At 41.3% G+C, this 27,102-nt stretch overlaps 2 protein-coding genes across 4 annotated transcripts in view; one reads left to right on the forward strand and one right to left on the reverse strand.

Annotated features, from left to right (window-relative positions):
* mbd5 (methyl-CpG binding domain protein 5) overlaps nucleotides 1–18,232 on the reverse strand; it is a 35,575-nt gene extending 17,343 nt beyond the window's left edge. For both annotated transcript variants that reach the window (XM_079840956.1, XM_079840955.1), the window contains exons 1-5: nucleotides 17,945–18,232; nucleotides 10,473–11,067; nucleotides 4,758–4,860; nucleotides 3,060–3,240; nucleotides 176–2,230 (exon numbers count right to left, since the gene is read on the reverse strand). In XM_079840956.1, the coding sequence (XP_079697082.1) occupies nucleotides 176–2,230; nucleotides 3,060–3,240; nucleotides 4,758–4,860; nucleotides 10,473–10,579 (2,446 nt within the window). In that variant the 5' untranslated portion in view covers nucleotides 10,580–11,067; nucleotides 17,945–18,232. The remainder of the gene's footprint in view (nucleotides 1–175; nucleotides 2,231–3,059; nucleotides 3,241–4,757; nucleotides 4,861–10,472; nucleotides 11,068–17,944) is intronic.
* Nucleotides 18,233–18,985: 753 nt separating this feature from the next.
* Nucleotides 18,986–27,102, forward strand: LOC307140584 (mpv17-like protein). 2 transcript variants are annotated; one of them, XR_013818258.1, is made up of 5 exons: nucleotides 19,009–19,470; nucleotides 19,547–19,617; nucleotides 19,762–19,791; nucleotides 25,513–26,274; nucleotides 26,614–26,917. XR_013818258.1 is itself a non-coding variant. In XM_079840191.1 (4 exons), exons 1-4 carry the CDS (start codon nucleotides 19,170–19,172, stop codon nucleotides 25,702–25,704), a joined length of 594 nt encoding a protein of 197 aa, XP_079696317.1. In that variant the 5' UTR covers nucleotides 18,986–19,169; the 3' UTR covers nucleotides 25,705–27,102. The 2 variants fall into 2 exon arrangements, 1 of the variants encoding a protein (XP_079696317.1); XM_079840191.1 differs by having other exon boundaries at nucleotides 18,986–19,470; nucleotides 25,513–27,102.

Here is a 27,102-nt window from a genome sequence, read left to right on the forward strand (position 1 = left end):
AACAATGTCTTTTCGCTCTACTAGTTACCAAATAAAAAGGTATTTAAAACATCCAATGAGGTGAAAGAAACCAAAAATCATGCAACCCAAAATCTTTACCACATGAGATTTCTCAACACCATTTTGATGCAACCAGAACACGACTACAGAATCAAGTGCTCGATATTCTCCTTACCTGTGTCAGTCATGGGTTGTGAGCAGCAGGCATCACTGCTGCTGGGCAGCATGCAGCTGACGTTTGGCTGGATCCGCTGCTGAAAGTGAGAACTCGCATGTCCCATCACATGGTTTCCGAGAGGAACTTGTCCGCTTTGGTTCACGGGTCCACAGTTTCCCATCGCTGTAGCCTGCATCTGATTCATCATGCCTGAATACTGGCTCTGGGACTCCACACCGGGGCAGAGCATGGCTTCCGTCTGGCCATGCAGTCGCTGCTGTACCTGCGCGCTCTGAGGCACCGCACCAGAGGTCACGACCCCCTCGCCAAAGTGCACACGACCGGGACTCACGAGGCCTGGGTTTCTGCCCCTGACCATGTGGGTGCTGTGGTTGCTCAGAGACTGGAGTAACTGAGCCATTGATGTGTTTGTGGGCAGCCGAGCGGTTTTTCTCATCTGCTCGGTGGAAGAGCAGGGCGTCCTCATGCCAGCCATGTTGAAGAAATTGTTCTCGTGGTTGGCAGCGTTTGGAGGATGCTTGCGCTTGCGGAGAGGGTCACGCTGCTGTGCCATGAGCTTGTCCCGAAGGGCCGCACGCCCACTCTGGCCCTCGCTGCTGGGCATAATCATGGCAGGGTTGGGTGGCAACATGGGATTTAAAGTATTGTGAGTTTCAACAGCCCTGTTGGTATCAGCCGCACCGAGAGGGCAAGAGAGCCCAGCAGGCGCCCCTGCACTGCCTGCGCAGGTGCCGCCACCTCCTCCTCCAAGCTTGTTTTGATTTGCTAGCTGTGCTTTGGCGGCAGCTGAGAGGAGACTGCTGGCAGGGAAAGAGGCAGCGTTGTGTTGGTTAAGGATCTGGTTCAGTGGCATTCCCAAAAGGCCCGGGTGTTCCTTCTGCGGTGCGGTGCCGCCTGAGGCGGGGGGATACATGGGGTTGTGCTGACTGCTCATGCTGCTACTCATCCCTGCCAGCAGCTGGGTGGGCATTTCTTTGTACTGGTGGTGACCGTCCGGCTTGCCAGATGGGCTGGAAGGCAAAGCAGGTCGGGGCGAACTCATGGAGGACCTGGGCGAGCGTGGCGGGACCTTCATAGTGCCGCAAGGGGGAACGGCAAAGCTGCCTTGCTCGGAGGAGGTGGACGAGGAGCGGGATCGTTGTGGAGACACTTCCATCCGGCCCAAGGCGGGTCCAGACATGTGCACAGGAGAGGTGACGGGTGACGGGGAGATGGATGTGGCTGTGCCGTGCTGAGCCCTCTGCATGTGACCGACCGGCCCTGGCTTCACCGTGGGCAAAGGCAGGTTGCTCGGCAATGGGACGATGGCAGGAGGGATGTTTACATTCATCATTGGTACCTGAGAGTGGGCGTTGGGCTGGAAATTGGATGGGTTCAGTTTACTAGGAATGGGATCCAGGATGCCAAGAGGGTCCTTCTCGGAGCTCACCTGTTTATTTTGCAGGGCACAGGGAGGCGGCAGAGGGGGCGCGGGAGCAGACGGAGCCTTGTGGTGAAACACAGTTCTGCTCGAGTCCATACTGGGCGGGTAGTTGCACAGGGGCTTTTTCATGATGGGGCTTTTGTTGGGGACTGGGGGGGACAGAGGCATGTTAGTCCTTCCAGCCATGACGCAGGATGACTGGGTGGCGGGTGAGCCGTGCATCATGACCCCAGGAGAAGACAAAGGGATGCGGCTGTTGCTGTGGATGGCGCTGGGACTGCCGGTGCCCTGGAAGCCACAGGGGTTGTTTCGCACAAACCCATCGGGACTGACAATAGCATCTGTTCTTGGGGACAGAGAACCATCCCCAAAGGCTTGCGAAGGTGGGCTCAACATGCCTCCGTGCCCGCTTCGGTACGGAGACTTGGGCCCTGGCTCACCGCTGGCCAGTCTCTGCCTGGAGTATACAGGAAAAACATCCTGCTGCTGCGGGCCGCACAGATCCGGAGAGAAGTGTCGCTGCCCCGGCGCCATCATCACCTTGAACGGGTTCTTACATTCTGGCTGGCCCTCGTGGGTTTTATTCCTTATTGCTCGAGGCTGTGCAGTAGGGGTCATGGAGGTCACACCTACAGGAAAACAGAGAGTCGCTGTCAATCATTTGGTGTACTACAGGTTTTCCCAATGAGGGTATATGAACCCCTAGGGGTTTGAGCTAGAACTGGGGTGAGATTGCTATTGGTTGTTATTTACGATAAACTGTGATATTCTGTGACACTCATTATATTTATCAAAAGGTTAGCATTACTTAATTTATATCTTAGGAACCTCTGCTGCAATGCAAAGTAAAATCACCAAATACTAAGGAATAAAACATGCACAAGTTTAAAAGGGGGAAACATAATTCATAAAAAAAAAAGTGCTTGTGGATAGAAGTGCATATTAATGTGCCCCTACTTTAAAGATTGCTAATTTTGTTTTGGAGTCTCCTACAACAAGTTCACATGCTTGCAAGGTCAAAAAAACTAAATCTAATAATATCCATTGCAGCATCAGCTCTTTTCTTACGGTGTCTGTATGGTTTGAAAGGTCTCTCTAAACCCCACCTTTCTGCAAGCTACTCTACTCTGATTGGTCAGATGGCCCAGTCTGTTGTGATTAGTCGACTGCTTGTGTCGAAAACATATCACCAAATTTGTTATGAGCAGGAAGTAAGACCAGAATTACTGAGGGCAGTTCAGAATCACTTCTTTAGTTCTTCTGAATCAGTTCTTCTGGAGTTATGAGACAATAACTAATTTATCTGCATTTATCGATCTTTGAAACTTTGCAGACCTTTTACATTCACAAACAGCTCCATTACACACTACATGAAAGAGAATACCCAGAAGATAACATAACAGTGGCACTTTAAATGTTCAAATACAACTCTTCCTGTTATCCGATAAGAAGTCATACTTGTGCCTCCACCAGGACTGGTGAGTGTTAGGGAAGGAGGCGGCAGCTCCATGCTTTTATGCAGCGTCGCCACAGCGATAAGCTTCCTCTTGTGGATACAAAGTTTCGTAACATCCTCATCAGCCTTCACATCCTCTGCAGTCCTCTGCTTCACCACCGCACCAGGATCAAAATTGAAAACCTAAGAAAACAATTGTCAGAGCAAGCCTGCGTTTAGTCAAAGTCACAGTTAGCTTTGTTGTAACATTTAGAGGCGAGTAAATCTCAAAAGCAATGATACCACACTGCCCACTGGAAGTTATTCTTACATCCAAATAAACAAATTTCCCTACTAATACAGTATACAGTATGCGTGAAATGAGTAATATGTTGGAATAAGCAGTATTTACAGAAAAAAAAGCAGGCATTAAAATTGTAGGTCACGTGACAATGCCAACACGTTATGTCCAAGTATTGGACATAATTGCACAGAAAATCAAACTCAACTGACTCTGACCAGAGCATGAGTCCTGATGCATAGATCTAAAATATGAATTTACACGGGCAATCAATGACATACTGGCTGCATCCGAAATCACATACTTCCCTACTATATAGTAGGTGAAAAACAGTATGTGACCAGAGTAGTATGTCCGAATTACATTCATACTTTATAGATCAGTCGCAAAGCAATTAATCAAAATAAGTACCTAGTCAGAAATGATGTGATTTTGGACACAGCCACTATGATCTGATCTGAATCATTCATCACTCATGCCATCCTTGATGTATATGACTTTCTTTCATCAGACAAACACAAACAAAGACTTTTAGGAAAATAATCCATCTCTGAGAGTCCTCTCCATATAATGCCACTGAATGGCTGCTGCTCGTTTGATGCTTGGAAAATCAAGATCACACGAGCGTTCATGAGACGGATGTTGTGAAGTAAGCGAGTTGTGACGCTTGTGGGAGAAGTGACGGTCCTCTGTTCTTCCGCATTACATTTATGTCAAGCTGAACTTGAGAACACATCTAGGACAGTCAGACCTCAAATTATTTTGGATTATTTTTCTAAAAATCTTTGTTTGTGTTTTACCGAAGAAAGAAAGTTTACATCAGGGATGGTATGAGGGTGAGTAAATGATGAGAGATTTTCATTTTTGGGTGAACTGCTCCTTTAACCTATTAAATGCATCACTAGTGTCAGAGAAAAAACAGGGAAGCAGTTTGCATAGGAAACAAATCGAAAAACACCACAGGCGGATACAAAAACACTTTTAGCCTAAACAGCCCCGTATTTTCATGACACAAATTACCTTTCAAAAAAGTTGACTTGTTTTATTTCGAATGTGCTCTTTTTGCTCTCTGTGTTCTCAAGTATCTGATACTGTTTTACACACTAAACTACCATAAACAGACCATTTTGCGATCCAAATATGAATTAAGAGAGTGATTCATTGCTCAACCGAGCAGTGAATGAACACATGAAATACTGCAGTTTGAGGAATGGAGGAGTATCTACTGATCTTGCAGTGATTTATCCTCCACATCAACACTAGTATAAGTGACAATGTGAATGTCTATGCCATGTAATAGCATGTATATGTCTATGCTATGCCATGTAATAATGTGGCTTTTAGAAGATGTCCAGAGAGTGTATGCATCGTGTTTGTGAAATGGGCAGTTGTGCATCTGCCATATAACATCAGTACTGACCTTGGGTAGGATGAGAGGACACTCCAGACCACATTTACAGGTGCCATCAGTCAGCAGGTAAGACTTCACCTGCTCGAGGCAGGACAGCACTGATCCACTTGGACTGCACACACACACACACAGAATTTTTAATTTGTCTCATATTTAATTAAGTTTGCAGCATTGATTATGTTCCTGTGTTATCACACTGAAGCTGGATTGTTTAAAGCATTATAGAAATAAAGGTGACATGACAATTACAGTAAAGACATCAATCTATAAAAGTAAAAATAGACGCTTTAGTTTTGACAAATAACTGCTTGTGTCTGGAGGACTATATGAAATGACATGTTTCACACAGGGTCCAAACTGAACACTGGAAAACACCAAATGAGAGTAGCTGGCTTTGGACGAGTCAAAGGCCTGTAATGAATTTTGAGTTGACATACAAATAATTTGATTATGCCACGTACAGTGTTTGCCTAATATGTGATCTCTTTACTTGGAATCGTATATAATATAACAATACAAAATATTTAAATAATTATGATTCATATATAATGTTAGATCTTTCACTATCTTTGTGAACTTTATAACAGGGTTTACATTTCTTATTCCCCGCTAGATTATGATTCTACTGTTTCTCTCTACCACACCAGAAAAGTAGACACGATATCATGCATTTAATGGCATTTCCTTGAGCGCTTCAATTTCCCTTATTTGGGTGGCAAAATTGTGATAGAAATTAAAAAAAAAAACACAATTATTGCGGTTTTCTCAAATAATAGCAGTTAAAATGAATAATCGTGATCAGACAATTAATCAATTATGTAATTTATCAGGAACTATTATGAATCTCAGATTCTCTGATGTGACGCTAATATGCAACAAACAAATAGCTAAACAATGCCACTGTTGTATTGACAAAAATTGTGTTTTTAATACATAATAATTAGAGCTGTGCAATTCATCGAAATCATAAAAATAAAAAAAATAAAAATCACAATGCGAGAATGCACAATTTCTATCTGTGCAATCTGAATCCAGCACGAGAGGACAGAACAGAGCGGGTTTACTGTTATGGGAGAAAGCACAGAAACAGGGAAGATGAATTCAGGGCAGGATAAAAACATTGTTTTTTAAAACAACATCCGTGGTTTGGGAACATTTTGGATACATGAGACATGATGTATCAAAGAGCCAGGTGATTTGCAAGACCTGTCAGACTATCGTTGTGTAGGTGCCATCCACACAGAAAAACTTTGTTGCAGTTAAAAACATGATCCCTCGTCTAGAGACACGTTGCGAGATGCGGGTGTAACAGTTAAAGGCGTACGTCTAGCGCGTTCACATAGAAAAACAATGGCATATTCCGAACCAGGTAACAGGCATTTGTGAACTGCACAACATACGAAAAGAGTTCATTTTGTCAGCTATTTTTTAGCTAGTCTATTATTTAGTCTTGGTCCTGTGCCAAAAGTACTTTCTAGTTATCATATTTAGTCCTAGTTTTGTTTAGTCAAATAAATGTCTCAGCATTTTAGTCTAGTTTTAGTCAATGAAAACTTAGTCACGTTTTTGTCATGCTGCATAATGGTCACAGTGCATTTATTCAGCAACCACAACTGCAAATATAGTCGAGAGATTCATGTTTGGATTTATTACAGTTCATCACTGAGAAGTTTGATCGCAGATTAATACACAGAAAACAGCGCAAGCGGCTCGTGACAGAACAGAGAACGTCTGAAAGACACTTTCGTTTAATCAGAATCTCAAATGGAGGTTGCTGAACCCCAGTTTACTTGTTGTTTTGACTGCAAAGATTAATGGCCGTTTCACACCGCAAGTGTGAGCTGCACATATTTTTTCCGGCGTGCATGTTAAGCAATGAGTGCATTCACACCGGGAGCAGGAGCGTCACGTGAGCAGCAGTGAAGCGGGGGTTTCGGTGCCGAGTCTATTTTTGCTGCACTGCTGACGCTCAATTAAAGAGAAAGCACACTTTTGAAGGACAAAATAAATATAATTTTACCCAAAAAGTGATCAAAATGCACATAAGCATGAGCATGTCTAGTGTGTTTTAACAAGAACTGGAGTATGCCAGAAAAGAAAATTAAGAATTCAAAATATTTATAGAAAATTTACCCATTTAAATCATATTAAAAATATGGACTTAGTATCCGTGACGTCACCCATAGGATTCTGAAGAGCAGTTTTGAAGCGTAAAGTAGGGACGAGCTGGCCGTTGCCATCTTGGCTGCGCGTCACTCCCGGATAACAGAACATGGGCAAAGAGGTGGGATGTGGGCGGAGCTGAGGTGACGTGATGACTAACAGACAGTAGACAAATGGCTATCCACCTGTCACTCAAACTGGCCACGCCCTTAATTATGCAGAACTTTAAGGCTTTATATAATGTAAACGAATGAGTTATAAAAAAATTCACTCCCCCTCACAGTTGTCATGAAGGACAGAACTAGCCGTATAGACCAAAAGCACAATTCACACAATTTGTTCCAGGCTGTAAACATGTTTTTTTCTGCTGTAAAGTTGGGCATTTTAACATGGGGCTCAATGAGATTCTGCTCCCTTCTGGAGTCTGTCTCTAGTGGCCAGTCGATGAATTGCAGTTTAAGTCACTTCCGTATTGGCTTCAAGAGAAACTGGGGGAGGTTGCCGCTTGATTTAAACTTGTTTTTAATTATTCAGTTTGGGTGAAAGTATGGTATATTATTAAAAAAAGTAAACAGTCAGAAAATATGATATACAATTTCTCTTTCAGGCCCTGTTCACACAAGCACGGGTATTTTCAAAACCGCAAAAGAAAAAGCTGTGGTTTGGCCGTTCGTCCACACAAACGCAGTATCCGGACACTGAAACCAAACTTTTTTGAAAACTTCTGCCAGGGTGAACATTTTTAGAAACTCTGGTTGCAGTGTTGTCGTGTGGACAGTGAAACCAGAGATTTTGGCTTGTTGCGTCAGAACCGGAACTGGCAATAAAAAAAATTCCAGGCTTCTGATAGGCCAACATGGCTTTATGGTCAGGGTTATTTTGCCACCAGTTGGTTTGGCATGCTCTTGACAGCACTTCATAGCGTTTTTGCATTATCATGTGGACGCAATTTTTTGTTTAAACGGAGGGAAAAACCTGTGTAAGTGTGGACTAGACCTTAGTTTATGATGTAATACACAGAGTGACAATGTAGTTACGTTTTTCATCAATGATATTTGATCATCAATGATATTAGTTTTTCATCAATGATATTGCATGTTTATATGGTCACAGTTATCGTTTGATGACGTTGGTGTCAACTCCTCATCGTCATGGAAATAAAGGTAGTAAATTAAAGGTCCTGTTCTTCGTGATCCCATTTTTCAAACTTTAGTTAGTGTGTAATGTTGCTGTTAGAGCATAAATAATACCTGTAAAATTATAACGCTCAAAGTTCAATGCCAAGCGAGATATTTTATCTAACAAAAGTTCCCTTTCAAAGCCTACAGTGAACGGCCGGTTTGGACTACATCCTAGGGATATTAACCGATGACCGTTTGACCGATGGTTGACCGTATCAACGTTAACCGATCAAAGTTGTCGGTTAAAAAAAAAAAGTTCTCTAAATTAGGCTATTATAGACAGTGGACTAAACGCTACTACAGTTAGCCATCTCATTCCAAAATCTTTGTGTGAAGTGAACAAATCCCTCACACTCAATTTTTCATAACTCGCCTGTTTGTACTTAATAAACCAATAAAAACATTTGGCGCGAGGTCACAGCGTTTGGGTTTGCGCGCTCAAAAGGTTTGCGGTTAGAGTCAGGGCAGACGACAGTATGAAGCGTGCAAAGAAAAGTAGTGTGTGGGACCATTTCACCAAAAAGAACGACACAGATGTAAGTTGCAACTTGTGAGATACAGTGCTTAATTAGAAGGCACACAGTGAGTTAGACCTGCCTTGGCCGGTGCGTCTTTTACGCATTCTGAAGGTGCCTGTTTTATCCATTGGTTTTATCGTGTTGCAGTCTATTAGACAACATTCCGCATAAGATGGGCTTACATTTGGAAATATATTACATCTACATTTCAGTGGTAACACATAAGGTGTTGATCATCATCTTTCTTTATTATTGTTAGCACTACCTCGAACTAAAGCGGCGTCTCTTCGGAGCTGTCATTTTCTTATATGAGCCGCGGCAATGTTTCAAATGAGCTTCTAACGCTAGACAAATGCCTTTATTTTCAACGCGATCACCTTGTACCCAAACCATTTCGAAACTAAGGAGCCATTTGTCCTCCGATTACAAATAAGCGCCGGGACAGTGTGTGTGTGACGCCGCATTCACACGGGGCTTCGGCGGCAACTCTTGACGGAGGGCGTTGCTGAAGCTTGGTGCTGAGAGCGGGAGGCAGAGCGGCAGAGAGATGCGACAGAGTTGCGAAATTGCAGGCGCGGCTCGCGGCTGTTATTTCAAATAGCGCAGCATATTTTAAACTAATCGGTTAACCGGTTTCAACCGGCTAATGAGGCTCGGTGGTCGGTCAAGAAAATGTTTAGTTTTCGCCATCCCTACTACATCCCTGTACATCCTGCTTTAATGACGTCAGTAGAACAGTTTGTTGACTAACCTCCACAAGAATACGCAAAAAAGGGGGCGTGGTCTTGTTGCTCTCCCACGTGGAGAAGAGGAAGTGTTGCGTTCGGTTGCGTTTGTCGCCATGTCGTCCAGACGCTGTTATTTTCATCCCGGAGTCAAATCACCTTTGTTTGGCCCTCAGGGGCGCTGTACTTTGAGCACATGCATCTCCCTGTTATGGTAAGAGGCGTGACCTTACCGGGCAACGTGCGCTAAGCTGCTGTCGAATCACAACACGGGAACCGCTGGCACAATCAAAACTCGTTACGTATTTCTGAAGGAGGGACTTCATAGAATAAGGAAATCTTCAAGCCGTTTTTAGGACAGTGAAAACAGCGGTATACAGATAAGTAAATTGCGTGAAAAATACTGTTTTTTTTTTTACACGCGAAACATGAACACGTTATATTGCACACTGTAAACACAATCAAAGCTTCAAAAAAAATCAGGAAAAACGGGACCTTTTACATTTTGTGTCCTATATATCGTTAACAAAATGAACACTAATGCAAAGATATGGTGCCCGCAAATATCGCCGGCTTGTGTGTAAGGAAATATTGTTTTGCACAGCCCTAAAAATAATGTAAAATAGCGATTCCTGGCTTGTAAGTGATATTTATGAGCAGTAAATTGAGGCAAAAAATCATTTTGACCCTGCTAATGCAACAGTTAAGCATCTTAGGGCGTTTTTACACTGGGCACGTTTGCTGCGGTCCAAGTGTGGTTGTTCCCAGCACCCTCACGGGCTGGTCTGGTGGTTTCACACTTAACTTAATTCTATCAAACCCTTTGTTGCCCTGATTGCACGCACTATGCACGAATACACTGCAGGCTCACTCTCGGTTGTATCCAAGGTAAATCATCAATACAATCATCCCTTATGTGTGTTTTATTGAACTAAATACACCGTAATCAGCTAAAACACATGCACAGGTTACTTAACTTCCTGAACAAGTGTGCCCTCGAGTCATTGTTGCTTTCACATTCACACGAATTTCTGCATGACAGCTTTCACATTAGCAATTTTTCATCCAAACCATGCCCCGTTCCGAACTAAACTGCCAGTGTAAAAACGCTCTTAAAAATAACAAGAAAGTACATACCTGATATAAATGACACCCGGGGTCTCCACCTTTCGCTGCCAGCCGATGGGCACCTGGGCGAGCTGCCCTCTGCCGTCCCCACCCTCCCTTTCTTTACCTCCATTCATTTTTATGGACCAGTGCAAAACTCCTCGTGAGAGATCACACGCTCTTCTCTGTCCCGACACAATGTCTCATTCTGACGCTCAGAAGAGGGAAGACGGAGCACAACTTTCCTGAAAGCGGGGCGGAGTTGCGGGCCGGACCGCAGTGAGACGGGCTCACAGCGCAGACCAGCCGCGAAAGGGCCTCATTACTTTGCCACTCAATGCAGACAGGAACTCCGCTGCTAGAGTCTGACCAATCAAAGCCATGAGAAAGAAGTCTGAAAGCGCTTCTGATCTTGACATAAAAGCACCTCAAATGACTAGACACATGGAAACAGTTGCAGCTCCCAGCAGGCAGTGGGACCCGCGGGCTCAGCGCCGGAGGCGTCCGTCCAGGTCAGGTGACGCGTCTTTACAGTGGACAGCACATGTCACGTTCCTACGGCAGGTCTTTAGATGTGCTGCTCATCATGGGCCGTTTAGATGCAGCTCGCGTAAATTCATGGTTCCTAAAAGAGAGAAAGAAAATATTACAATCCAAACACTTCAGTTTTGAAAACAGGCAAGATCAGAGCTTTCATGCACACGCTCCTCTCAAACCTTTATTATATAAAAACTACAATGTGTTTCTGCTCAGCATACCGTAATGATCTGAAAATGGAAGATTTCACCAAACGCTGCTGTAAGTCTCATTAATGAAGTCAATGAACCTGAGATCGTGATCACACTCTCAAAACTTCAAAATGCAACTGAAAGGAACAAAATGTCACTTGGTTCTTTCTTTCTTTCCTTTTAAACACCATGGCAGCTTCACAACAAGCACAATACCGATAAAGATATAGTTCTAAAAATCATTGAATTAAAAAAAAAAAAGTCCACACCACAACTATAAAGATAAAGAAACAATATCATTGGAACCACTTTCAGGACGATCTTTCCCAGTTGAATCAGGCCAATCAGAATCCATCCTGCTTTAAAAAGCTTTAGTGGTTTCCACTAAAATATGAAGCAGCACAACTGTTTTCATCATTGATAATAATCATAAATGTTTCTTGAGCAGCAAATCAGCATTTTAGAATGATTTCTGAAGGATCATGTGACACTTAAGACTGGAGTAATGATGCTGACAATTCTGCTTTAATTACAGGAATAACTTTTTTTACAAAATTTTACCGACCCCTATCTTTTTAAACTCTGCTGAGCCACATACATGTTGATAGGTGAGCTCTGATTGGTCAGGACAGATTTGCTCCACCTATATGATGAAAGATGAAATCAAAAAACATGTAAAGCAGACCTTTACAATGTGAAGGCATCAGCATGGGTAAATAACACACTGTTGATTTCAGAACGACATTTGAACGTGGCTCACAAAGAGAAAGATCATGTTGAAATCCTTAAAATTTCAGGTCAAATAATAAAAAAGAAGGCCTGGGACACACTAGACGTTTTTCAAATCTTAACCAATTTTAAAACTGTCGGAGACCACAGATATAAGGGCATTTTCAACCAATTTTAGCATTATAATCCTTCTAACACACACACTAGAAGATTTGTCTGGACAGCAAGACCACACACACCTGTCGATTAATAACACTGATTGACGATGTCAGCTGGTTCTCCTGGCGTGAGTTGTGTTTAAAAAAGGAGAGAAAAAGAATATGATCTTTCTCAATACTTCACTTTCATGGCATGCCAAGTTTCAGCTATTGTTCACTCTCATAGGCTATCGCGGGTATTATGTCAGAGGCAGCCCGATCAAGACTCGGAAATATCAAGCATGTTTGATATTTATGATTTGGGATTGTGCGGGCTCCGATGCGATCGGGAGCAGTAAAATAATCGTAATGACACCACACAATTGAGGATGTTTTGGACAAAAAGTGTTTTGTGATAAGCCTCGAATCAGGCCACGCCCCCTCGATTGTTTGGGGGTGCAAATCGGGCTCAAAATCAGGCTTTAAATCTTCATGTGTGTGGTAGGCTTTTTATTGTAATAAAAATCATTTAGTTCCGTTAGAGAAAAAAACTGAACGTGTCTGCTTAAGTCCTAGCATGGATCAGCAGCAGGAGAAGACATTTCATTTATCACGAGAGTGAGGAGAAGACTTTGTCTCAAAGCTAAATGTAAATGCATCTATCTAAGTGAGTTTGTCATTGTACTGGGCTAATGAACCCACCATTCAACCCTGAATTGGCGCTAATTCTAAACCGAAAGTAAAATGCACACAGCCACACAGTTTAACATTTAACAACCTAATTTCATAATTACTTATATAATTACATTATAATTACATAATTAATATAATAAAAACAAACATTTAAAATCCAAGCAAACAAAAATAAGTACATGTACAAAATGAGTAGAATTTTATAAAAGATTGAAAAAGCGCACGCATGTACGGCCACACGCATGTATGTATGTATGGAAGTAGGGCTGGGCGATATATCGCATGACATTGTTAGGCGCATCTCGTCAGTAAAGCCGGTTCCTTGATTAGCAGTAAATCGCCATCACCTGCTTTCAGATAGAGCGGCATTTACTACACAGAGCCGTAGTTCACTGACAAGCTGAGCCATTTCGCATTAATTATCGCAGGCGATACGTCCGTGATAATTAATGCGATATGGCTCAGCTTGTCAGTGAACTACGGCTCTGTGTAGTAAATGCCGCTCTATCTGAAAGCAGGTGATGGCGATTTACTACTAATCAAGGAACCGGCTTTACTGACGAGATGCGCCTAACAATGTCATGCGATATATCGCCCAGCCCTATATGGCAGCTCAACTTCTATAGGAATTCGTTGAAAACACTCGCTTTGCTCCGCACCGTTATGAATGCCGGAGCGGCCGTGCACATTTTACTTTCAATTTGGAATTAGCGATTTAAAAGCCCCAGTGTTGTCACATGTTGATTAACCGGTGGGAAAATTTCTTTACCATCACATCCCTAGTGTATGGCCAGCCTAAGGCTACGTTCAGACTGCAGGCAAATGTGGCTTTAAAAAAAAACTTGCTTTTTTTGTTTGTTTTTTTTCATAACAGTGTGAACAGCACAAACCACATGGAATCTGATCTTTTCAATTCTGATTTGTGCCACTTACATATGTGGTGCTAAATCAAATACAGGTTTTGCACGACCACAGTCTGAACAGTCATATTGGAATTCACGCAACTTTATTTGCCACATTTCGGCACTTATGGTAGTCACTATAAAGATTTTACATACCCAACGATATCAAGACAGTTGCGAAAGGTAGTCAGTGAGGGACAGTGATGTGTCAGAGCTCATGAGTATTACAGTGACAGCTCTACATACAAGCAAAACACGAGGGCTCGTATCAAATATTGCCTGTGCATAAATTCGCTGGCTTCCGCAGAAGACACTATAAATAAACACGTAATATAGGATTCTGACGGTGAGGAAATTTTCCCACTGGTTAATTGATGTGTGACAACACCAGTAATACCGGTATCACCGACTTTTAAATCACTAATTCTATCTAACCGGAAGTAACAGGCACACGACCGCTCGGGCTTTCATAACGCAACTGAAAACATGCCAGTGGGCACACACTGTGAATGACAGCTTGTCTGTAAATGCGCGCTCTGTTCCCCCTTTTCCACCGAGGCAGTGCTGGTGTGGAACCAGAGCCTAGTTTCAAATCAGTTCTTTGTCTTTCCACACCCAAAGCACCAGCTCCGAACCAGAAAAAGTGGTTCCTAAGTAGCACCAAAACATTGCTGGTCTAGAAGTAAGAACCGCTTGCGTCAGGGGCTGGGTTACCCTGACCAACAAGACAAACACAAACTTGAGATCCGCCATTTTTTTAATATCAGCTAATGGAGCTAATAGCTGCTTGATTGTAATCTCCGTCTATACAAATCAGGGCAAGCTGCACGAATGTGTTGGATTCGCTGTGTTTTGACGCCGATGTAGGATCGTAAAGCCATGTGCATCAAAAGTAACGCAACATTGCGTAGACCGATCGCCGAATAACATCAAAGTACAGCGAGAGCACACGGCTTCTTATGCTTTTGACTCGCTCATGCGGTATTTTGATATCACACGCTGATCAGTCTGCACAGCGCCGATGCATCTCAAACAAGCCTGGTGTGTGTGTGTTTCCCGCTGCCTCGCTAGCGTTGCTGAGAAAGATGAGACGTATACAGTGACGTAAGACCTGGCTCTGTGGTGGCTCTGTAGCCCGTGGAAAACCGGTACTTAGAAGGCTCGTCAGTTGAACCAACTACGAACTGGCACTAGCACTGACTCTGAACTAGCACCCGGTTCATTCTGGTGGAGAAGGGGTATGTGAGGCCATGAATTAAATGACAGTTTGTCCGTAAATGCGCGCTCTGTGAGGCCATGGGTGCGTCTCAATCAGCTCCCTAGTTCAGTAGTCAGGGCACTGATCAGGCATTGAGTTACATGATTACTGAACTAGGGAGCTGATTGAGACGCACGCCATGAATGAATGACAGTTCGTCCGTAAATGCACGCTCTGTGCGGCTGTGCACATTTTACTTTCGGTTCTGAATTAGCGCCAATTCGGCTGCGGGTTGCTTGAATTGTGGGTTTATTAGCCTATTGTTTTTTATGAAAAACACAACAACAAAACAAAATGACAAACCCTTAAATAGGCGCTTTCACGCTTCGCAACCAAATCTTCCGCGATCATCTCAGTCAGCTCCTCACTCTCTGATGAATGAAATCTGCAGAGACTCAGGGTCGGATCATACTTTATTAAGCAGACACGTGCAGTTTTTATTTGTATTGTCTGTTCTCTAACTGAACTAAATGATTTTATTACTATAAAAAAATCAAAACGACAGTGGGGCGGTGCCACGATGGGCAAGTGATGTAACCGGTGTTGAGTCTGAACACCGGCAACACCGACTACCGTAGCAAGCCTAGTAATCACTTACTTTAATGTACTTTAATCTATATAATGTTGTGCTGCGTCACGTCTTTTTATCGTTCTTTTGCGCATTCGGGTCAGTTCAGGACCATGATCTGTTTGCACTGGAAATCTGGTATTGGCCACATTTAAAACAACAATGTGAACAGTAGGGATGCACGATTAATCGAAATTAAACCGCATGCGATTTGGCAAAGGCTGCCATTTTCTTTGTATGCGCAGCTTGTCAGCTGTGTAATCAGTAGTAAATATGCTCCATCTGAAAGCCAGGGGGCAATCTCGAGCAGAAGATCAAAATTTGCCCTGCAGAAGTACAATAACACGTCGTTCTAGGAAATCCCTATGGGCGTCAGACTATCACTGTAGCTGAATAAACAGAAGACTGAAAAGCTTTGATTGATTAAACATGACTAATAAACACATGACTACAACAATATATGGTTTATCGGAGTTCTTCAAGCCTTCTGGGATATTTTCCTAATAATAAAGTATATTTAAACTTCAATGCTGATCGACATAGCCTTTATAACTGTATAGAATACTATGAAATAATGCAGAAGGACGCTTAATTGTCGTTATGAAGTGAGTAAATGTTTCTCATGTTTGGAAAGATGTTGCTTTTTCAAATGCATGTTATAAGCGACTCAAACTCGCAGTGCTTTCAGATGGAGCATCATTTACAACTGAGCTTCACTGACAAGCTGTGCATAAAGAATAATTGCAGCCTTTGCAATTTCATAATCACAAAAAGCCAAATCAGTTTAAGCACAATTTCAGGTTTATTGCGATTAATCGTGCAGCCCTAGTGAACAGCTATACAAAAAATAATTTCAATTGAGCCCCAAGACTTGCAGTGTGAACGTAGCCTACGTTTTTCTATTCTGAAGCGCAAACAAGAGGCAGATTGAATCCTGGGCATTCTGGGTTGGCTTAGGTGAGTGTATGAGATCTGAATTCACTCGTGAACAATCAGCAGTGTGAACAGGTCTGAGTCCAGATCACACAAACCTCCACGTTGGACTTACAGAGAAGACACGGCCACATTCATGAGAAGACGAGCAGCTGTGTGTGTCACTGTGTTGCTGACTCACTACAGGTCTGAATGAGCAGCACACACACACACACACGGGACAATGACAGTCACACATATCACCTGCAGAAGCTGCACGCTTGCTGTCATAGAAGATTTTGACAAAAATGAAACCCTTTACACAAGCAATCAGGTGCTGATCTGCACAAACTACACTGCAACTGAATGACAACACCACCAGAGATGACACAATGTGATCATACACACAATTGTGTCCTAAATGACACACTGTGTGTACTCAACTGTATGAATTATAAAATGTTATTTTGTCATTCAGCATCGATCACTCACTACGCAAGTACAGCTGTGACAGCTTGAGTGCATGAAGCTTCCACACTTTGCTTTTGGGTTAATTAAGTGCATCATCCGGGTATTTAAAGTGCACTTTTTCACTACTCGCACTATACTACAAAACGGCATAGAATAGTGCACAAGTATGCAAATTGGGACGGACCTACAGAGTCCAGCTGTTCTGACCTGCAGTGACCTTAAAAAGGTCAGAGGTCATTGACTGCAATGTGTGCTGACAAAACAACATCAGAAATGACAATGCAATCATTTCACTAACCACAGAAAAATATACACAAGTTAAACGGCGACAACATGCATGACAGAGACACAGAATGCCTTGATCACTACATAAGTGTTGTGTGAGACACATTAGGTCAGAGTATGTGTGTGTGTGTGTGTGTGTGTGTGTGTGTGTGTGTGTGTGTGTGTGTGTGTGTGTGTGTGTGTGTGTGTGAGACACCCCCAGGTGCTGCCTACCTGTCATTAACATGACATTAGATCATTCCCATCTCGGCTGTCAGATTTATCCATCGATTGATAGCTGTAAATAGTGTGTTAATCACTGTATTCACACTGATATATGAGTGACAGTTGTACTGACAGTAAAATAATGTGAGGTTCAGATGTGATCAGACAGATTCTCTCTTGATGATGATTGATCAAACTGACAGATGAAATGTCCTGCTCACACACTTGTGATGTTTGTTGTTATACAAACGCACATTTACCATCACTTATTTCTGCATTTAATAATGACAACACTAACCCAGTGCAGATAAACGAGCAGCTGGCCCACAGCTAAAGCTAAAGCTAGTCAGAGATGAAGGCGAAGCACATCAGACTCGCTAACAGAGGTCAGATCGCAGCCCAGCACCGGCGCTTCTGTTCGGTTCGGTTCGGGATGGAGCTCTGGGCTCATTATGGCTGCGGGTGAATCCGTGCGAGCGCACGCGCGCACACGCGCACACACATATACACACACACATACACACACACACACAGCTAACTGCTAACCTAAACAACACACGCGCAACAAACACACAATCACACGTACACAAAAACTCACGAGCCGCACGTACGTACCTGCTCGCGTGCGGGCCGGAAACACTCTTGCAGCGGATTTACACTCAAATGTGTCGCCGCGGCCGAAGCGCAGCAGCAGCGGCTCAATCTACCTCATAACACCCGCCACACGCCGCATTTCTGTCGGCTGGAAGCTCCCAGGAGGATAATAACGGAGGAAGAGTCCGCTCGGGTTTGTTTCTCATCGACTCTGGGCGTTTAAAAATAAAAACAAAACGGCTAAAAGCATCAACACATCCGCTGCTCTTCTGCGCTCGGGATGGAAAGATGGAGCTCCGCTGTGCGCATGCGCCCCTGGCAGCAACCACAATGCACCGGGGCATGACGGGACACACGAATGAGTTCAGCCATGTAGCGTACAGAGGATGTTTATTAAATGTTTCATCAGAACATCGATGCCTCGTGAATATGATTCATACCTGTAAATGGTCACCAAAAAAAAAACCCATACACATCACCAAATAGGCTAGTAAAATGCAAATAAATTAATATTTAGTACTATTAATGGCTTCAGGAAGGCAGAACATGATGTGTGGATGGTTATTACATGAATACATTATTACATAATTCTAATTATACATAACACATTATTCTAACTATCAAAACTCAAGGAAATCAAACTCATATGCAAAAACACGTGAATTAAAAAAAACAATTTAAATGTATTTTAACAATGTTTATTAAAATATTAAGTTCGAAGTAGAACTTAGTCTATTTCAATTAGAATTATGGAACAAGTCCACCCTTTCTGTCATTTGTAGTGTTTATTCGTGTATTTATAAAAAAAATGTCTCATTTGAGACATTATTTAGTATTTTTTTTATATAAATACACGAATAAACACTTCCAAATTCCTGTTCCTCTATGTCAAAATAGTATATTATTTTCTTTGTCTGTTAATCGTTTGTCCTGATTCTTGCTCTTAGCTAGTTAGTGTTCATCCTGGTGCTTGTGTATTGGTTTTTCTCGGTCTTGTGTTGTACAATAAACAATAAAAAAGGTTTGTGTAGCCCGATTTACTCCCTCTCCCGTTCAGTGGGCGGGGCGATAGGGTGGTTCTACGCATGCGCGTGTCGGTTGCCCTACCAACTGAGGACTGTCAAACAGCAACTGTACATTAGAGTTTTTTATAACTATATAGATCTTGTAGCAGCGTTGAGGATCAATCTACATTTAATCTCAACTGTTCGTGGATCATTGTTGTTATTAATGAGAGGACACTGAGATGCGCGACGCGTTGTTAACGCCCGTCAGACGCTTCCCGTGGGTGACCAATGTAACCTTGTACGGGTGCCTGTTCGCAGGCGGAGATTTCGTCCACCAGCGCTTCTCGCGGAAAGAAGTGGACTGGTCTCACACGAGAAACGTCGCCGTGGTTGCGTTCACTTTTCATGGCAACTTTAATTTCTTTTGGATGCGCTTCCTGGAGCGACGCTTCCCCGGTAACGCGCTGCGAACGGTGCTGCGGAAGCTTCTGCTGGACCAGACGCTCGCCGCGCCGCTCGCCATCAGCGCCTTTTACACAGGTGAGCACAGGTGAGCTGATGATGCGCGCGCGCGGCAGTTTGACATGAGATGTGTTGTTGTGATGTCTTTGAGCAGGTGTGAGCTTCATGGAGGGCAGAGATGAGATCCTGCTGGACTGGAAGGAGAAGTTCCTCAACACGTACAAGGTGAGTCTGACTCTGAACCGACTCTCCAGATCTGAGCAGTCAAGTGTCATCATCATCATTATGAATCTACAGTTTTGCTGGAAAATGTCAGATTTACAAGGCATCACATACTTCAGATTTCAATCTTGTGTTTGTTTCTTGCAGACCGGGCTGATGTACTGGCCGTTTATGCAGGTAAATCACAGTCACACACCACTTTACCACTTTTAAAGGTGCAGTTAGCGATTTCTGAGAAACATTTGAAATCACCAAAATAAACACGCCCCTCCCCAAAAGCAGGGTTCCTACGGGGTTTGGAAAAGTATGGAATTTGATTTGAGTAATTTCCAGGTCTGGAAAAGTATGGAAAAATATTTATGTTTCCAGACTATTGTCCCTATTTTGTTTTCTAAATATAAAATTAAGAATTTCTAAATGTATATAATAAATATATATAATATATACAATCAGTTTTTTTTCATGGCGTTTGGATCAGTCTGCCAGTGCTGCTGATTGTTTTTACACTTGATCTGCTGGAGTTTAGGTCTGCAGTGATTGGTTGTTACTAGGGCTGCAACAACAAATCGATAAAAATCCATTATTAAAAGAGTTGGCAACGAATTTCATTATCGATTCGTTGTGTCGCGCGACTATTATGCCCGTCAATAAGACGCAGAGATGTTTGAGTATTAAAAAATGCACGGTTGAGCACAAAGCAGAGTGCTGAGTGCTGTACTCGTCGTACCGCGCAGCGGAACAGCGGTCAATTTATCACTCTTATCAGGTGCATTCACAGAGTACAATTGCGTTTTCGCGTGACGCGGCGTGAGTGTTGTTTCTTTTTAACGTTACTGTTATGTTCTATATTTTCTCAGTGTTACAAATTAAGGTTGTGTATTTCCATTTCCATGGGCGTCGGAACCATGGGACAAGACCCACCCACTTTTTACGATCAATGATATTGGGCCCACTCACTTTTACCGTCAGCACATGTCTGTTTACTTACCCCTAACCAATAAACACTTATTATTAAACACATGTTAGATGCTTTATTTACACTTTTCTAATATTTTCTTCATTTAAAAAAAGAAAGAAATGCCTTTCCGATCTGATATGAGATGAGAAAATGGAGCGAGTTCGGCAAAATTCGGATTCCAACCGCGGGTAGATTTGTGTCAAAACTTGATGCCATGCGTCTTACCCCTACACTATTGCCTCTCTCTGTGATAACGCGATTTCCATAATTTTGTCTTTCCCAACCAGACGTTTAGCAAACAAAGCCGTATATTTGTACAGTACTTAATGTAAATGCATCTAGGCTCCAGTAAAAAAAAATTCTGAGAGAGGACCCACCCACATTTTTTTTGCTTCCGACGCCCATGTCCATTTCGCAAAACTTCGATATTTACTAGAGTATCCAATCTGGGCCATTGAATGAGCATGTGCATCCGCGTCACAATCAAATAAGCAAAATATCGAGGGAGCACACAATCATTAAGATTAGATTGTGTTTTGTTGTTAGGTGATCTATTATGACGAGGGTAACATACTTGTCGGAGCCGATAGAATTGTGGGTAAGTGCGTTGCCATGTAGTGCTGTTGTGCTTCGGGAGACCTGAGTTCGAGTCCTGCCTCATGGACTCTCTCCCACCTTACTTCCTGTCTAGCTACTTTCCTATCCTATTAAAAGGCAAAAACGCCAATACTAAATCTTTAGAATGTAACATGTTAGCAGTTGAATTTTAAAACAATTTATCAGAACAAGTTAAATATGGTCGGAAAAATCTGTAGGGAAGTCTGGAAATTTGAGTCTGGAAAAGTATGGAATTTTGAAATGAAAATTGTGTAGGAACCCTGCAAAAGGATCTTTCCTGATAGCTCCGCCCCCAAACGCATGAACATGTAATCATGTCGGTGGTCCTACCGGACTCGTTCATTTCATTTGTACAGAGAGTTTGGCCACTCTCCATTGACAAGCGTTTACTTCTTGAAGGCGGGAACTCTGTTGAAGTTTAAAACTATTGATCTGCCCAGAGACACTCTGGATCTGCCATAACCAATCGCTAACGTTTGGTCGTGACGTATTTCATCTCAAACTAGCGCACAACATCAATGTTATTGTTCTCATCCACTCCCTCTGTTCGCTGATTGGACCGGTTAAAATTTGACCAGAGAAGACCAAAGAATTATATACCGCAATCCCAGACGAAGTACTGAAGGAAAATGAAAATTGAGCGGATGTACGTAGGAGGGCGGAGCCAGGCTAGTAGGCCAGTCGAAATCAAACAAATATGGCTGGGCAACAAACTCAAGCTCCTCACACATTTCTCTTTAAAAATTCTCATTTTAGACTTATTCATGACCGGTGTTTTGTTTTGTTCTATCCTCTGCGCTATGGAATTCCAAAGCTGACAATTTTAAAAAGAAATAAATACATAAATAAATATACATAGAAAAGCAAAAAAAAAAACTAAAATAAATAATTATTTATACATTTATTTCCTTATTTGTGTGTATATTTAATTTTTTCCATTATTATTTATTTATTATTTTATTTATTTATACATTTCTATTTTTATTTATTTCCACATTTATTCATTTCTAAATTTATTTATTTATACATTTATTTATTTTTACATTTATGTATTTCTACATTTATGTATTTCGACATTTATGTATTTCTACTAGTGCTGGGAATCGATTAAAAAAAAATTTTAGTCTTTTATATTTTGAAATTTTAATAATTTCAGTTACTCTCCAAATTAATGTATAAACAATGTAAAGACAGTATATTTTAAATATGTGTTGTAATGGCATGTTTTTATGAACGAAGGCCAGTATCACTGATGTCTCTATGAAACATTAATGACGTTACATTACAGTATAACTGAAAGCTCCCAATTTCAACATTTATTAGGCTTTAAAAAAAAGTTTTAATTTAAGTTAACTTAAAACAATCTTTACATAAACCCGTTATAATAAATGTTATATTTACCTGTGGCCTTCCCTGTTAGACATATACAGAAATTTAATAGTTATCAAACAGCTTTCTTAAAATAATAAATGTAATATAGATTAATCATCATTAAAGCTACAATTGTCTCTGTCACCTTTGTTCTTTGATGAACATTAATGACAGGCATCATCAGTGCTCCTGTTACTTTAAGAACAGCCACTGACGAACATGACGCGGATCTCACGCATCTCATTTCCTCACAACTCTTTAAGTTCATTTAAGACGTTATTTAACTAATTTAAGACTCCTAATATGAGAATACTTAAAATTCTCTCTGTTGTTGTTATTGTTTGTTCAAGAGCAAAAGAGAACTCGATGTGAGCAGGAAACTGACGCAAGTCTGTCAGTGCGTCGAGTGTGTGTCAGTGTGCGTGTGTCTGTGTGTGTGTGTCAGAGTGTCCCTCGATTAGCCAGTCCTTCCAGAAAAATGCGGCTTTTTTTTGTGATTGTTGCGGGCAAAAATCCTTGATTATGCGGCACGTTTTCTTAAAAAATGCGATGAAAAATGCGGGATATTTATGCAATTTTATGCGATAAAATTGCGGGAACTTGCAAAAACTGCGGTTTGATGAGAAAGAGAAAAAAAGCACTACATCACAGAAAGTGCTGGAATATTTAAGTTCTCATCTTGTTTTATTGAAGACCTTAATAATGGCTCAAATTTACAAAACATTGAGTCAAACAAGTTCTGTAGCTTTACAAAAGGAATATGCTACAACTTCTGAAAAAATTTATAAATAACTTCCTGTTTTACAGATGTCGCTATACAAAACAGACATTTGAGTGCTTCCAATGCACAAAGTGCAATCTCTTAAAGGGTTAATTCACCTAAAAATGAAAATTCTGTCATTAATGACTTCCCTTTATGTTGTTGGACACAAATTAAGATATTTTAGTTGAATTCCGATGGCTCAGAAAGGCCTCCATTGGCACAATGTACACTCTCAAGACCCATAAAAGGTAGCCTACTAAAGACGTCGTTACAAAGTCCATCTCACTACAGTGGTTCTACAAGCTGACATGAGACGCAGCCACACAGACAGGACACTGACACACACACACACACACACACACACACAGACAGGACATTGACATACAGCGCATTCTCTTGTGTCTTGTCGCGCTTGGAAGCATTTACATGAATAGGAGCGTGATCATGTAACGCTAGGCAAAAATGGATATAAAAACGGACGCTGCGTTATTTGCGTTAAATATTTTTAACGCGTTAAGCTGAAAAAATTAATCGCCCGTGTTAACGCGTTAATTCGCCCAGCCCTAATTTCTACATTTATTTATTTTTTACAATTATTTATTCCTACATTTATTCGTGCGTAGGGTAATGAGGAGGGTTTGGTTTACCTCAGACATAGCAATCGAGCTCAGAGTAGGCGAGGGCGAAGCGTTGAGGCCACAGTGACACCTTGTGGTCGAAATACAATAAGTATATTCTACTAACGTTGATACTGTCTGTGACTTGGATAGGTATATGGCCAAAATCTTAAATCTTACTGTTTGATATGGATAGGCTAGGCCTACTCTTTATTCCGGACATGGCCGTAGAACATCTTCTGGTCTGGATTTGTAAAATTGATATTTTCCATTAGCGGTCAGAACACACGGAAGGCAGTGCACATTGGCTATAGGCTACAGTGACGTCAACGCAAGCATATTGATCAATACATTTGAAACGAGACCACAAATTCACTTCACATTCATATTTCCTATTTGTACATGCACAACATGTGACAAACGTCGGTTACAATAGAACATTTTGTTGCGTCGCGTCACTTCACGTGTGGACAGTCACAGCATCACTGAATATAATGGGGTTTTCTTGGAACGCTGCATCAGTCTGTTGAAGATGTATATATTTTTGCTTTTTTACATTTATTTGTATATTTATTGATGTATTTATTTATTTTTAAGATTGGCAGCTTTGGAATTCCATACTGCGCTTCCGCGTTCATCAATATGTCATGTGACAGGTCAGAGGTCACTTTTCCGCCAGAACTCGACTTGCGTACGGCTATTACCGGAAGCCAGTGATAATAGTTTAAAAAGTTATAAACATATTTTTCTTACAAAAACGTATGGCTTCGCTTCTGAAGGCCTTTATTAACCCCCTGTATGGATCACTTTTATGATGGATGGATGCACTTTTCTGGGCTTCAAAATCCACGTTACATTTCACTCCCATTATAAAGCTTGGAAGAGCCAGGATATGTTTTAATATAACTCTGATTGTGTTTGGCTGAAAGAAGAAAGTCATATACACAGAGGATGGCTTGAGGGTGAGTAAATCATGGGATAATTATAATTTTTGGGTGAACTATTTCTTTAAGGTACTTGTATGCAATGTCGTAATGTCTGGAGCATTGGCGAAAACAAGGTTTTTTGGGGATAATTAAAAGGGAATAAAGAAAAATAATTCTGGGTCTAATTGTAGTTGTAATCAATAAAACTATTTGCAAATAAAAAAAATGCATACATTCTTATTAGTATGTCTATATGTGGAAAACAAAATGTTTCTTCCCTCGTCACATTATGAATGACTTTCGCTCTCATCTCCTGTGAACAGTAAGCCCCGCCTTCTTTGATTTGATTGGCCATTTCAATCATTTTGACATTGACGAGCACTGTTAGACCACTGAGGCAGAGCAGCCTAAACATGTAACTTGTAAAACATTTTGTCATCCTAACAACAAACAGAGTGCAGAATTTTTTAGGGGGGGCTTGTCCCTCTCAATGTCTACACATGCACACCCCTTCAGGGGAAAGTAGGGTATAAAAGTGTACCTTTTGAAAGGGAATTGCCCTGGTGACAGCTTTTGTGCCTTGTTCTCTGAGAGTAGGGACAGTTTGTGTGTGTTCTCACATGTTGTGCTCTTCACGGCTCATAGTTCCTGAACTTCGCCCTGGTTCCGCCGCTGGTCCGCACAGCGTTCACCGGCTGCTGCGGGTTCATCTGGGCCACGTTCCTCTGCTTCTCCCACCAGAGCGGAGACGGGACCATGACCGCAGCTCTGGACTGGATCCGTGGCGTAGAGCCCGAACCAGAGCAACAGATCTCTGGAAAGAAGAAGGGCGAATGAAGCTCAGGGAGCAAAGAAGGATTTTGAGATGTTTTTGCAGTGTTTAAAACATCAGCAGAAACACTGTCACATTTGGAGATTATCTGTGACCTGTCCAAACTTGCTGCACATCCACTTTCCCTGTTTTTTGAAGTTGCCTTTAAAAAAAAAAAAGTTTTAATAGTAGTAGTTCTTAATATTAAATTCTTCCTGTTATGTTGATTCTGCCGTTCACACACGGTTCCTGGGACATACATTTAGTTATTGAACTAATATTTATTTGTATGTGTGTTTGACGGGGGTTTAATTCGTATTTTGCACAATTTTCTATGTGGAAATTTATTTATTTGAGGATTTATTGAAGGCCTGTTGGATCCGGTTGCAACAGTTATAAATGAATGATCACTGAGGTTTTGTGTTTTGTTGCAACCGGCTGCTGAAATCTGACCGCACAGCACACTTTCATTAGACGTTCTTGATGCTTTAAATATGCCTAAGGTACTGTACGAATATAATCTTTAATCTTATTTTAAAAATGCTTGTATGCCATCATTTCTGTAATAAGCAGCTACACTGTAAAAAATATTGTTGGTTTAACTTTAAAAAGTAAGTAACCTGGTTGCCTTAAAATTCAGTTCATTTAAATAAAAAATTTTAGTTAATACAATGAAGGAAATTGGTTTAATAAATAGAAACTCAAAATATTATTGTATCTGAACCACATAAATAAATAAAAAATGTTGTTATAAATCATGAAAATAGCACAATTTGGCTTGTTTCACTGCATTATTACAAATAAAATACACAATTACGCAATATGCTTACAAAATCTTTTAATAATATTTGAATAAAGGGTGATGTCGATTCTCAAATGTTCATTGTATTAACTCACATTTTTTATTTCAATGAACTCAATTTTAAGGCAACCAGGTAACTTACTTTTTTATTTTTTTATTTCAGTGTAATCCTTTTATTCAAACATACATTTTCTTTATGCTACTTTTAGTTTTTTGATTTCATTCTTTGATTGTTTTGCACACCAGTTGTCAGTCTACAGCAAGTTCAGTGGAAGGAAATTATTCAAATGTATTTTTACATATTGTTGTATGGGATGGGAAACTGTAAATGTCTTGAACATCTTCCTAATCTTATTTTTAATCTTATGAATGGAGAAGTATCACTGTGTGTTCTGTGATTAATGTAAATCATGTTAACAGAATAAAACAACGTGTTCAAAAAATTATGTTATACAATAGATAAATCATTATCATTATATGATTTTATGTTCAACACAATAGGTTGGGCATTTGGGTATAACTTGACAGTAAGGTTTTATATATTAACATTAGTCAAATATTAACAAACAGTAGCCTACCAGATAGCTTATTTATACTTGATTAATAAATGCTGTCCAGAAGT

This window comes from Gobio gobio (genome assembly GCF_949357685.1).
Source record: "Gobio gobio genome assembly, chromosome: 17".
NCBI lineage: Eukaryota > Metazoa > Chordata > Actinopteri > Cypriniformes > Gobionidae > Gobio > Gobio gobio.

Bases quoted from the DNA above. Each gene is read 5' to 3' on its own strand.
- LOC307140584 (XM_079840191.1), top strand. From the start codon at position 19,170: ATGCGCGACGCGTTGTTAACGCCCGTCAGACGCTTCCCGTGGGTGACC. The intron at 19,471-19,546 runs GTGAGCACAGGT...GTCTTTGAGCAG, and splicing joins CATCAGCGCCTTTTACACAG to GTGTGAGCTTCATGGAGGGC. The intron at 19,792-25,512 runs GTAAATCACAGT...CACGGCTCATAG, and splicing joins TGTACTGGCCGTTTATGCAG to TTCCTGAACTTCGCCCTGGT.